General features: G+C 35.8%; 1 protein-coding gene across 2 annotated transcripts; it reads right to left on the bottom strand.

Moving 5' to 3' along the window:
• Positions 1-327: 327 nt before the first annotated feature.
• On the bottom strand, positions 328-11,801 carry Pop2 (CCR4-NOT transcription complex subunit Pop2). Of its 2 annotated transcripts, XM_089631831.1 has the most exons (9): positions 11,663-11,798; positions 11,225-11,411; positions 6,868-6,978; positions 6,496-6,605; positions 5,671-5,784; positions 4,387-4,505; positions 4,007-4,164; positions 1,951-2,091; positions 328-927 (listed from the first exon to the last, which is right to left on the bottom strand). In XM_089631831.1, exons 2-9 carry the CDS (start codon positions 11,393-11,395, stop codon positions 811-813), a joined length of 1,041 nt encoding a protein of 346 aa, XP_089487957.1. In that variant the 5' UTR covers positions 11,396-11,411; positions 11,663-11,798; the 3' UTR covers positions 328-810. The 2 variants fall into 2 exon arrangements, with proteins under 2 accessions (XP_089487957.1, XP_089487958.1); XM_089631832.1 differs by lacking the exon at positions 11,225-11,411 and having other exon boundaries at positions 11,663-11,801.
• Between the last annotated feature and the right edge of the window lie 1,343 nt (positions 11,802-13,144).

The following is a 13,144-nucleotide window of genomic DNA, read 5'->3' as shown; positions in this document are numbered from 1 at the left end:
ACTTCAAATACCTACCTAAATTTGAGAGAGCGACGGCGGAACACGACCTTTCAGATAATTTTTTTTTATCTTAAAATTACGAATCATATGGGAATTCATTTGGTTTTCGAAGTCCTGTGGATTTCGAATTAACAAGGTTCTACTGAATATTGGTAAGGCTTCTATAGAATCGTAAGATCACAATCAACATATTTTAGGATAAAATAAGACATTCCGATCAACAGTTAGTGATTGATTATTATTTGATAGGAAACAATCAAAACTGGAGTTTGATTAGAATAATAATAGTAACTATAAAAAGCAAATAATAGATTGAAGCGAAAGCTGAAAAATTGAAGGGATTTTAATAAGTTGTAGGAGGAGTTCTACAAGTAAGACATATTTATACTTAAAACTATCGTGTATTAAAAAAACATTTATAAAATAGTTAACACAATATTCCGAGTGTCAATATCATTGACTTTAGTTTCTATTCATGACAATTACAATATTGTACATATTTATAATATTGAAAACGAAAACATCTTTATAAGCCGGTATCGGATAAAATTTTTCACTTAACACTTCACTGATAACATTTTGAACGATGAGAGAATGGAAAGGTCACACCTGTAGTGGTGTCTTGAATCAGTCACACTTGAATCAATCCCCGAAAAGGGGAAACTATCACGGTAAAGTGCCACAATGTCACTTGGTACAAGCGGGACCCGCTGGTTTGGTGCCGTCAAAACTAAATGTCTGATTTACACGAATAAATAAGCATTGTGTATTGACTAATGAGTGGATTGTTCATAAAGTAGAGTCTCGGAATCACGATGAGCTGCTGTTGTCTCCGTTGTCGTGGAAGGAGTTGCCATTGACGGAAAACGGCGCGCCCAGCCCGTACAGGTGGCCGCTCGAGCTCTCGATGTTGTCGTCGAAGAAGATCTACAACACACATGCAATACATGAGTCACACACCTTCTGAACTATGCATATTGTCGTGGAGAAGTCGCTGTGGACGAAAACTGGCAAACCCAGCCCATTAAGGTGTTCGCTGGACCAATAGTGGAGATCTACATCAATCAATACTTCTTCCGATGCCCCCGTAGATTATGGAACCATGAAGTGCGGTGCCTTCCTCTGTTATCAAACATTACACTTTATACAATACATCTACACTAGCCTCATTGAATAGTGAAATCTTTGAATTCGTTTTTCCGCTTGTGTCGTTTATTTCTTCCAGTCCTGAAATAATTTCATAAAAAACTCGCAAAAATAGATTGTATCGATCGTTCCTCTGTGTATCGTTTTACCGCATCAGGAATAATGCATGTGTGTACTACTTTACTAAATCTATAGCTACCGGCTACTGGTTCTTACATTAGTTGTCGTTAGACATAGCGGTGCACGAATGTGTTTATCTTTTTATGTTCTAGTTTTGAACATTTCAACTGTAAAAATGAACAGGCCAGTGAAAAAAGTGCGTACTCTTCAAAATTAAAAATAATAAGTGGCAAAAATTCTGCTGAAAAATGCTTTGATGTAGTCAAGCGTTTATGAATCGCGGCAGTTTGATTTTAAATGAATTGTTAAAAAAAATATATATTAGCTTTTTGCTTTATTCACACATTCACTTCATAGTCTATTTCAATACGACCCTTCAAAAAAGATACATAGAGGTTTCACTATATAATAAGTAGGTAGTAGTTTATACCCGCCAATTAGAAATTACATTACTCAATTTTTGTAGGCAACTATAGCAGACAGAATACTGAATAGAAATCACCCACTTCTAACGCAGGTTTATCGGAGGTCATCTACTGTTAGAATTATCTTCACCCTACAGGGGCAGCTCGGAACAACTCATCGGAACTGAACTCATTCAATGGTTTGAAGGCATAAACTGCGGCATCTTCCAACAGTGCTACACTCACTTGCGTAAAGTACACATTAAGGCAGTCTGTTTACCTCTTTAATCTTGAAGAAGGCCATCCCCGTGAGGAGTGAGTCCGAGCCAGCCTGGTGTTGGGGGCCCACTCGGCGCAGTTCCAGCTGCTCTGCAACCTCTTGCAGACCGCCCTTCAGGTTCTTGCACAGCTTCATGAGGTACTGCGGACAATGGAGAACAACAGTGTTGAAATCATTGCATTACAAATTACATTAGATTCATGCTAAAGTCGTCAGCATACCATGTAGTCTTAAGTCAAGAAAAAGACTTTGGCACATTAGCCAGAGCAAGAAAACATATTATGCATACCTCAAGTCAATCTATTTTTCAGAAAACAAAGGGTAATTTGGGAGGCAGGTATACGGCCCAGAAACCATTCAATGAATAATCAAAACCTCTGCCATAGGTCACTCCAAGTGGTTTGCTATATTGATACTTATCTCGTCGAATTTAATGTTTCAAAGACCCAATCCTGTCTGATTACGTCTAAAAGGGATCCAAATGATAATCTAGTCTCCTTCAACGGAAGCAATCTTCCGAACAGGCCTTCCATTGATATGCTTGGTGTAACTATAAGTGACCAGCTCAGGTACGGGGGCTCCATCGAAGCTAGAGTAAAGTTGGCCTCTCAGAAGCTGGGCGTACTGTACAGGGCCCGCAGATACTTTAATAGTACACAACTGCTCACCCTGTACAAATCGCAAGTGCGCCCTACTGTCGAATTTGGCAGCCATCTCTGGTCTGGAGCCCCAAAATACCTGAAAAAAACCCTTGACTCTGTGCAGAAACGGGCGGTCCGTTTGATAGATTCCCCAATCTTAACAAACGGACTGCAATCTTTAGAGCACAGGCGTCAGGTAGGTATGCTGTCCTTGTTCTATCGGTATTACAATGGAAGATGCTCTGAGCAACTAGCGTCATCGATCCCTTCGGCACCGGTGCGTAGTCGGGATACACGCCAAACGCGCGCCCAACATTTGTACACGGTTGACATTTGTCACATGAGAACGGGTCGCTTCTACGATTCGTTCTTAAGTTCAACAGCTCGGCTGTGGAACAAACTGCCGGCCTCTGTGTTTCCTCCCTCCTACAACATGGGACTCTTCAAGACCCATGTTCACTCCTTCCTCTCCACAAAAAGACCCTCCACACAGCATCCCCAAAGATGACATAGGCCCTGAGGGAAATTATTTTCTTCAGGGCCTCCTGTGTGGAGTTAATATAAAAAAAAAATTTAAAAAAAGGCAGGGGAGCCCGGGCTAATGGGATGAGGTACGTCCAGGTCTTGTTGGTGGATGCATCTGCCTACCAGCTGAGGGGCGGGAACCGGCTGCCTGCAAATCAGGAAAGGCTGGTTGAGGGAGACCCTTTGATCTCTCCAGCTGGACTCTCGACCCAATGCCTTGCACCGCAGTGGGAGGGATGGATTCATACATCACTCCTGGACACACAGCCCCCCGATTCCTATCCACCCCTCGTACATTTTTCCTTCCCAGAACTTCCTCTCCATATTTTACTTAAAAAACCCTCAATTGAGCATTCCCAAAATTGTTTTTCTCACTGTGACCGGATAAATCATCACAATGATAATTCATCACATCTTTAAAAAGTTATATAAAGTCATGGAAAGTCATGAAACAAAAACTTTATTAACTTGGTTAAGTAGGTTAGGTTAGGTTAAAATTTTTATTTTTTTATTTTTCATCGTCTCTAATGACTTTATATCACTTTTTAAAAGTGTGTTGAATTGTCACTGTGTCGAGTTATCATGGAACCGTAAAAACAGAACAAAAAAATTACAAATCACAGGGCTAATTATAATTTATGCAAAATAAGCAAAATGATCCTAGATCCCCGATTTGTGTGTAACAAACAATAAATGAGTTTGAAAAACGATGCTGATTTGTTTCCCGGGTCTTCTGAGGAAGTCGACTTACATGATATCCGGTAGTTAGTTGATGAAAGAACAGATTAGAGTCAATATATCATAAAAGATTTCGTAATCGTTAAAGAGAGGATCATAGATGTCTTTATCTAATGAAGATGTCGGAATAAGATCAACAGGAGAGGACATACCTTAACATCATAGACGGTGGGGAAGTATAGCCGGAGGCTCTCAAAGAAGTCACTCTCATCCTGCGGGAGGTGTTGGTCCGTGAGAAGCTTCAGGAGGTAGCCAAAGTCGTAGCCCGAGTGGAAACTGAGCCATTTTATGTTGTCCATTAGGACGATTCCTGCAATGAGAGAAAAAATGTTTTGTTTTGTATTTAATTCTTGTGTACATTACAGACCCTTGAATACTAAATTGAATTACATAATTATTAAACTATCAACATATATAAAAACGTAATCTTTTTAATTTAGAATATGCATAGACCATACAAAAATGGCTGGTGCCAGGGATTATTATTTGTTATTGAATTACATTAGACTGTAAGCAGAAAAAGGCGAATTACCGGAGGTCATGAGAAGTTCTGCAAATTCCAGTGGTTCTATTCCATCTTCCTCGTGTTTCCTGAACTGAAGACCAGAGTTCTGCAGTAAATCTATGGAGTCTTGTGCATACATGTCTTCCCTGGAAATGCAAACAAATACATTGACGCAATGTTATTTGGCATTACTGTTTATGTCAATACTTTCACAAACAATAGATCTGCAAATGAATGCAAATGGTAGTCACAATAATACATGTTTAGATAGATAGCCATCAATCTGTAACTTTATCACTTAACACAAATGTGTACATGCTACAATAGACGTTTAAAAACATTTATGAAATAACATAATTTGAATTGAAGTTTAGCTTCTTACAAAAGAATGCTGGTTTTGTACAACTTATTTCCTTACAAAAGTGAGATATTAACATGAATCAACGTATCGCTATAAGTACCGTAAAGCAGATAAGCAGATAAAAATTGAATTCCACTCATTCCTAATAATATGTGCATTTAGTTGAGACAAATTTCATTTGATGAAAACAGTTAGTTTTTATAGATTTCTCAATTTTCAGCAGTTTATTTAGAAGTTAAGTGATCACGGTATTCAAGTCAATCGAATTGTAAATATTTGGTAGTTTTAAAGTGAATTTAATTTCATATCATGCAAAGTTCAGAGTTTGCGTTGCAAAGCAACATTATGCAACTGTTTCAATGAGAGAAAGCTAGAAGCTTGATACCTACAAATAAACAAAACAATAAATAAAAAAATAAAAAATTCTAAACTAACCCCACTATATTACAGTGATAACCGCCAGTCAAGTAGCGATGATTCGTTCATGAGCAAAAAGGATAATCGAGTTTGCTCTTTTTGACGAGCCATATTCGTATGCTCCCGGTAAACTGTGCCACGGCTCAATTGAACGGTTAGTCTTTTTATCAGGAGATATTTCAGAATTCTCTTACAGTATTCTCATTGCTCATATACCCTGAGCTCACGGCTCCCGTTCGTTTGAGCCGTTTGAGTGCACTCTTTGAGCCGTATGAAAATATTGAGCTGGTACCGTGGCTCACGGTCATAAAGTGAGTCATTACCTATCGCTACAGTCAAGTATAAGAATGTTATAATAAATTCAACATAATTGCAATAGTGTACAGTGGTAAACATGAAGTTAGTAAGTATCAGTTGTGACCGATACCATTATATTTTCTGTGTCTGTTTCATATTTTCGTTGAGAGTTGTCGAAAATATAATCTTCATCAATGATTAATAACAAGTGTAAATAAATATAAAGTGATACTTACTGCAGGTTAAATTTGAAATTAAACTGCCATGTGGTATAGCCGGGAGGGGTTTTACCGTTTTCGTCCATAAAGGTGAGTCCCAGTTGTATAATTCGTAACAAATCCACATTACATCTGCAATATTAATCAGGCCATGTAAATAACTGACTAAATAATAGAATGTCTCTATTAGTATGTTAACTATTTCACAAGGATTGAGACTTTCAGATTTTCTAAATCGTGGAAGACATCAGTCTGTTTTTTTTTTACATTAGCTCCACACAGAAGGCCCTGAGAAAAAAAAATCCCTCAGCATATGCATATGCCCTATGTCATCTTTGGGGATGCTGTGTGGACGGTCTTTTTATGGAAAGGAAGGAGAGGAAGTTCTGGGAAGGAAAAAGGTATAAGGGGTGAGTAGGAATCTGGGGTCTAAGTGTCCAGGAGTGACAGACGTATGAATCCATCCTAGACAAATCTCGCCCCATGAACCCTGGCTGCCCTGCTAAGTCAACAAATATAGCGAACCACTTGGGGTGACCTATGGCAGGGGTGTTGGTTATCCAATAAATGGTTACCGGGCGGCGGCACCCATAGCCGCCTCCCAAATTGTTATCTCAGATAATGAAAAAATGAAAATGAATTTAGTTAATTAATCACGATAGGTAAATATAAATAACTACACATTGAAACATAAAAAGATTACTGTCAAAACACAATTCAAGTGTGTCAGTCACAATCAAACAATTTATGGATATGACAAGAAAAAAAAGTCGGAAAAAACCTGTAAAAATCATTTACATATATAATACTTTCAAACAGAAAAGACTATAATAGGTTGTGTACCTGAGAAGTTGATATTGGTAATCGGCCGTAGATCTGAACTCTCCTATTGGTCGAGCCACAACTCCGGGGAACTCTGTGTCCATGGCCACCCAATGGTATTTCTTCACCACCTTCAATCAAAGTAATCACTAAATTAAACCACTATCACATTATTTTATCCACAAGTTTATCCATAAAACACCACAGGTAGAATTCCGAGCACAGTTTCTAAAGCGACAAGTTAGTGTCACCACAACAGACCGACAATATTAGCCCCAGACGTGAGATTATAAGAACACAGCAATACTGACGGGCTTTGATACTACCTTTAGAAACATTTTAATGCTTCAATAACTCAATAGCGAGAAGGCAAGTTAATGAAGAACTTCTTACCTGTCTTATCGTCCGGAACTCCTCTTCTAAGTTATGTTTCCAGACATCTTTAATACCACATTCTTCGTTGGATGGAATGTTGACACCCACTCCGCTTGCTGAAGGCATTGTCTGCAAATACACACATTCACACATTACTACAACGAAAGAAACACGTCCGATGAGAGCTAAATAAAACAAGGAATATTTAAAATTCAAACAATTAGTGTCTATCTAAGTATAGATATGATTTTCAATACTATTTGAGTCTATCAAGATAAAAATTAAGTAACTACTAAATACTGTTTCAAATTGTAAATTTACGCTTATGAAATATTATCTCATCTCCTCAAAATGCAGCTTAGGCACACTAGAGTGAATTTGTGGATTATATAAAAAAAAACTTTCATATCCTCTAAACTTTACCTTCACAACAGCGACATTCAATAAGCATTTGAAATAATTGTTACTAGGTATTGTCAATACTGACTGCTAATAAAATAGTGTAAATTACTGATACTTAAACGAATGATGCAGCAAAATATGTGTGGTTTTAAATTTATGAGTCCAATACAGGGGGGTATAACTCCGATAGAAAATAGGAACTGAAATATTGTGATGTCATATGATACGAATGAAAAACTGTGAAAGTGTATGGAGTTTTTCATCGGTGTATAGTATAATAAGTAGGCTCCGAATGAGAATTGTACTGTCTATATTATTGGCATATCTATGGTTTTTTAGGACCAATTTGTTTGATACAAAAAGCTCGAAGATATCGATCTAGTGAGTGGTTTATTTATGGTCCAATGTAAGCAGCACAAATTACTGATAAAACCATAGATTAAAGAAGAAAACTAGAAATGCCTTCCATACGAATTTGAATGGATACAAATGTTCCATTTAGCTCAAAAGCCTAGCACCCTGCCTGACTTGCACTCGCCCAGGGGGGTATAACTCCGAGAAAAAAGTGGGTCAGAAAAAAAGACACGGTAAATCTCTATGGCTGTGTATCTGTGACGTATATTTTCCACAAACCAGTGCGAACTTCATGCATGTTTATAGGCCGCTGTCAAAACATGAAAATGTCAAAAAATGTTAAGTGCGATGTGAAAGGATGTGAGGATCGATTCGACATCGGTTTCCGAGTTTTGGAGTACCCTAGTCTTTTTCGCAAATGGTCAATACGGATTGATAGATTAGAATTTATTACGAAATACAAAAATCTTCTGTGTTTTTCATTTTTCTGTTAAAAGCAGAGAAAAATCAAAATTCGTTACTGTCGTAAAAAAACATTTCATATTTGATAATCTTATAAATGTTCTTCCTTTATTTAAAGGATTTTAGGTCATTTTAGTTTATTTTTACGACAGGTTGATTGTTCATCTCAGAACAAAATTTTAGGCTAGTGAATGGGATTGGCTCCGAATGAGAATTATATTGTCTATGGTTACGCCTTTTTTATAGTTTCTATCCTAGTCCATGGTGAGTATGTGTAGTAGTGACGTATATTTTTCAGTTACAGACTTTTATCTATGGCAAACATTAGGACCCATGGGCTCAGTACTAAAAACCCGAAGATATTGATCTAGTGAGTGGTTCATTTATGCACTCGCCTGACATTGTAGATCTCCATAGCATTTGAATTACGTAAACAGAGTTTTGCATTTGAAATTTAAGCATCGATTTACCAAATATTTTTCATCACGAAACACTCCCACAAGGCATTTCTTGTGTTCTTCTTCATTCTAATTATCTACAAGAAATCAAAATATGAACTAACTTAATGAAAAGTAAGGATTATTTGTTTCAGAAAATTTTAACAATTCTTCATTTCAAAGTTCATTTTCAAGTTCTGTCATTATTTCAGTTGTGTCAAGTAACTGGCCTATAATGATATAATAACAGAACTTGAATAGGACATTCACAGAACTCGCAAATGAACGTTGAAATTTGATGAATTGCTCAAATTCTATGAAACAACCCATCCTAAGAAAAAGATAGTTTAAACGATTTGGAAAAAATTCGGTTTATGGGTGAAATTCCTAAAAATTAAAACTAATTATTTTTATACTAAATTTGGGCCGGGGAATCCGAATCTGGAAGAATTAGGTGGCGGCAAGCAATATTAACTGAATTACACGACTTTAAAATTTCGACGCACAAACAATTTAACTGGCCATTTTGAACGCTTTCTGACAATAAAACTAGTTATCTTTATACATCTTTATACTAACTTTGGGTCGGGGAATCCGAATCCGAAAGAATTAGGTTGGGGCAAGCAATATAAACTGAAATACATGACTTAAAAATTTTAGATTCAAACAAAATACAACGCCATTGTCGATGCGTTTTTTTGACAATAAATCCATAGAAAAATAACCAAAGATATATAAAATTAAGTGTTGCTAGTAAGCAATAATATCAATAACGTAAAATAACATGTTTATAATTTCAGTAATATTTCATATTCAAACAGTTAGATTTAGGTTTATTATCACGAAAGGTGAGTTTTTATGTCGGGGGAGACGAAAAAATATGCATTTTATATTTTAATTTTGCTAACATTATTTCATTTACGTAAGTATTTACGTATTTCAGTTTTCAAGTAGTTTAGCGGCTACGCTAGGTTTGTGTAACATGGTTTGTGATAGAAAAGAAAGTGCCCCCTTCGTAGCGCCTACTCGCGTCAAGGCAAGAAAACATCCCAGTTTTCAAGTAGTTTAGCGGCTACGCTAGGTTTGTGTAACATGGTTTGTGATAGAAAAGAAAGTGCCCCCTTCGTAGCGCCTTCTCGCGTCAAGGCAAGAAAACATCCCAGTTTTCAAGTAGTTTAGCGGCTACGCTAGGTTTGTGTAACATGGTTTGTGATACAAAAGTGAATAAAATGTATCTGAATACTTTACGTAAATGAAATAATGTTAGCAAAATTAAAATATAAAATGCATATTTTTTCGTCTCCCCCGACATAAAAACTCACCTTTCGTGATAATAAACCTAAATCTAACTGTTTAAATATGAAATATTACTGAAATTATAAACATGTTATTTTACGTTATTGATATTATTGCTTACTAGCAACACTTAATTTTATATATCTTTGGTTATTTTTCTATGGATTTATTGTCAAAAAAACGCATTGACAATGGCGTTGTATATTGTTTGCATCTAAAATTTTTAAGTCATGTATTTCAGTTTATATTGCTTGCCCCAACCTAATTCTTTCGGATTCGGATTCCCCGGCCCAAAGTTAGTATAAAGATGTATAAAGATAACTAGTTTTATTGTCAGAAAGCGTTCAAAATGGCCAGTTAAATTGTTTGTGCGTCGAAATTTTAAAGTCGTGTAATTCAGTTAATATTGCTTGCCGCCACCTAATTCTTCCAGATTCGGATTCCCCGGCCCAAAGTTAGTATAAAAATAACTAGTTTTAATTTTTAGGAATTTCACCCATAAACCGAAGCTTACCCAACGATTTCATCAACAATAGCAAAAAATATTAGAATTATTTAGCAAAGATAAATTTTTAAAAACATGTTATTTCACTATTTATCAATAATTGTTTTTTAAAACTCACTGTTAGTAAACCAAGATCTGTCGTAAAATGGGTAATGAAATCTAGTTCTAACTTGGCAATTATATTTCAAAATGTTACTATTGCGGTAATAAATTCGGTTGACTTAACAAATAATATTTATAAAAAAAAACTTTTTCATTTCAAGGCTTTCTTACAAATTTGATCCATTATTGCAGAAGGCGAGAGTTTAATGGGAATTCTTGAAACCAGCAGCATAGCGAAAATTCTTCACTATTTATTGATAATGTCAAATACGTTAATTTAAAATAATTAGTGCTGGAGAAAAACATAATGCTAATATACAATATTTACAAAAAATACATAATAGCCAAGACATGGTGAATTTATGAGGTGAGCATTACCCATCACCATATCTCTAAGCACATAAGTTAATCTCGGGAATTATTTATGAATAATATAACATTCACAATAATAACACGGGGTCAGTGTTGAAACATTGGGATATCATGTGTAAACAAGAGATAAGGAATATCCCGTGGAGGTTTCTTAGAAAAGTATTCATCAAGTTCATGTACTCGTCACCGTATTTGAACAGCTAGGGTTATGTCCTTTCAGTAATATCTCCAAACAAACATTCTCGTATCAACAACACAAAACATTGCTTGCACTTGACATTCGAAAGATTTAACACAACTGTTTTCCCGAATGAGAGTTTTGAACTGAATAACATGACGTATCCTAACGAAACAAGAAGTTTGTAGCATTAGTTTGTTGGCTGCTAGCTGAATTCCCGGCGAATTATGTATGGCACAATATTTGGGCGGATATTTCAGCGCTCACCTGTCGAAGGGTGTCGTAGTGAGTGTCCTGCCCCTCGAGCGGCGCTGAGCCCCACTTGGAGCCGGGGGAGCCCGATAGAGAGCCCCGAAGCCCCCCGAGCTCTGACACTTTGTCGATATTTGCTTGCAATATCGCGTGCTCGGTGATGTCAAAATCTGATTTAATCTTCATTGGTTATGTTGCAAAACTGAAAGGACGGCACATAATGCAATTCGCACAGTAATTAATCCACCGTTTCTCTAAATAGAAACACGATAGCATTCGCACAGCATTCACAGTAGTTTCATTGCATTTCACATAGAATTCTGATCTCGCACAATCCCACAAATTACTACAAATGATTTGGGAGGGAAATGTCAGTGGTTACTAAAACAACCAAAATGAAGGGTATCACGTATTTTTACGGAATTTTTAAGTTAGGATAAAGATTATACGCACTCATGTTTTGTAATAGGTCGACATCAAATAGTATTTATGCAGACACAGGACAAACAACATAAACAAGACGCTGCAGTACGATCGCCATCTTGTTACATGACGTTAGTTGCGTCCGCGCGTTGTCGCAATGCGCAGTGTGTGACGGAAGTGACTAGCGCCGCCTGTGACCGGCACTTATAACTACCTCGCCAATTCACAAGGTTGGTAACTTGGATAAAGAGATTTATGCCAAAATACATAGGTGTGTCGACAAAAAGTGTCCTGTCAGGGAAATATATCACCTGAAAATAAATCCTATTCTTTTGGAAATGCTTTTCGTGCCCTTCATTTATTTTCAATCGTGTTGTAACAAAATAAATTATATTGGAATAACGTGGAACAAATAAAAATCACGTTCTCTCATTTTGTTTCATTTGAATAGGTACCTACCAGTTGAGATAAATAAAATTATTGACCTTATTTAGTAATTATCATCTTAAAAAAAAACGGATTTACTTTGAATTTAAGTAATTTTGTTATTTTCCAAATTGCAACGCCCCTCTGATGTGATATTATTTGTGTTTAGTATTTATTTTATTACATTACTAAGCGGCGCTATAAAATAGTAAAGTTGTAATAAACAAGTGAATCGTTCTGTGAACAGTAAATTATAGACCTCGCGTTCAAACAAGTATGTTTCTATTTTTCTCTTATTTAAATATTTTGTTCAAATTCAAGAAACATTTATTGTACAAGTAAACAGAAAGTACAAAAGGGTATTATAGCTTAGAGATAAAACATATTTCTTTACAGCTAACTCATTTAACAAAAAGTAAAGCATATATTAGAAAATTACAAGAAGTACACATAGAAACATTCATGTAAGATATTTATTTGTTTATGGTGTAGTGACATTTGTTTAAGGGGGATGTTTTGGGTGATAATTTAAATTAAAGTATATCGTGTATTTTGTTTAAGCCTGTGACAGACTATAGGTACTAATAGGTAAATAAGTACTGTAATACAGAAATAATAATTAATTAAATAATAATAATTCAAACCTTGACGTAAACAGCTCGATGGACCTTTATGGACTTAAGCCATTAAAAACTAGAAGAGATTCCGCAGATATAATATATCTCCATAAAATTATCAATGGCTTTATTGATTGTTCTCCCCTTCTGTCTGAAATTAATTTTAGAGTCCCGAGCGTTAGAACTAGAGAAAAATCACTTTTTCATCTCCATAAATGTTCTACTAATATCAGACAAAATGCGTTTATATTCAGAGCCTGTAGTATATTTAATAAGAATTTTAATCATATGGACATATTCACAAGTAATTTAGGAACCTTTAAAAGATATGTAATAACTAACATTAAATAATTTTAAATATTCTACTGGAAGTTATCATGTTATTGCTTTGAATCCTTTCCAGTTACTTACCTTCCAATTTATACTCATGTGTTCAATTTAGTTGTAGGTATACATTTATTATATTGTT

The sequence above is a fragment of the Hesperophylax consimilis genome, chromosome 5, assembly GCF_061612785.1.
Source record: "Hesperophylax consimilis isolate HC1 chromosome 5, BYU_Hcon_1.0, whole genome shotgun sequence".
NCBI lineage: Eukaryota > Metazoa > Arthropoda > Insecta > Trichoptera > Limnephilidae > Hesperophylax > Hesperophylax consimilis.
The sequence above is the reverse complement of the archived record's forward strand: the minus strand, read 5'-3'. Positions and strand labels throughout refer to the sequence as shown.

Excerpts from the sequence above, each read along its gene's own strand:
- Pop2 (XM_089631831.1), bottom strand. The coding sequence starts at position 11,395 with ATGAAGATTAAATCAGATTTTGACATCACCGAGCACGCGATATTGCAA. Across the intron at positions 4,506-5,670 it reads AATTTCAAATTTAACCTGCA|GGAAGACATGTATGCACAAG; the intron begins GTAAGTATCACT and ends TTGCATTTCCAG. Across the intron at positions 4,165-4,386 it reads AGAACTTCTCATGACCTCCG|GAATCGTCCTAATGGACAAC; the intron begins GTAATTCGCCTT and ends CTCTCATTGCAG.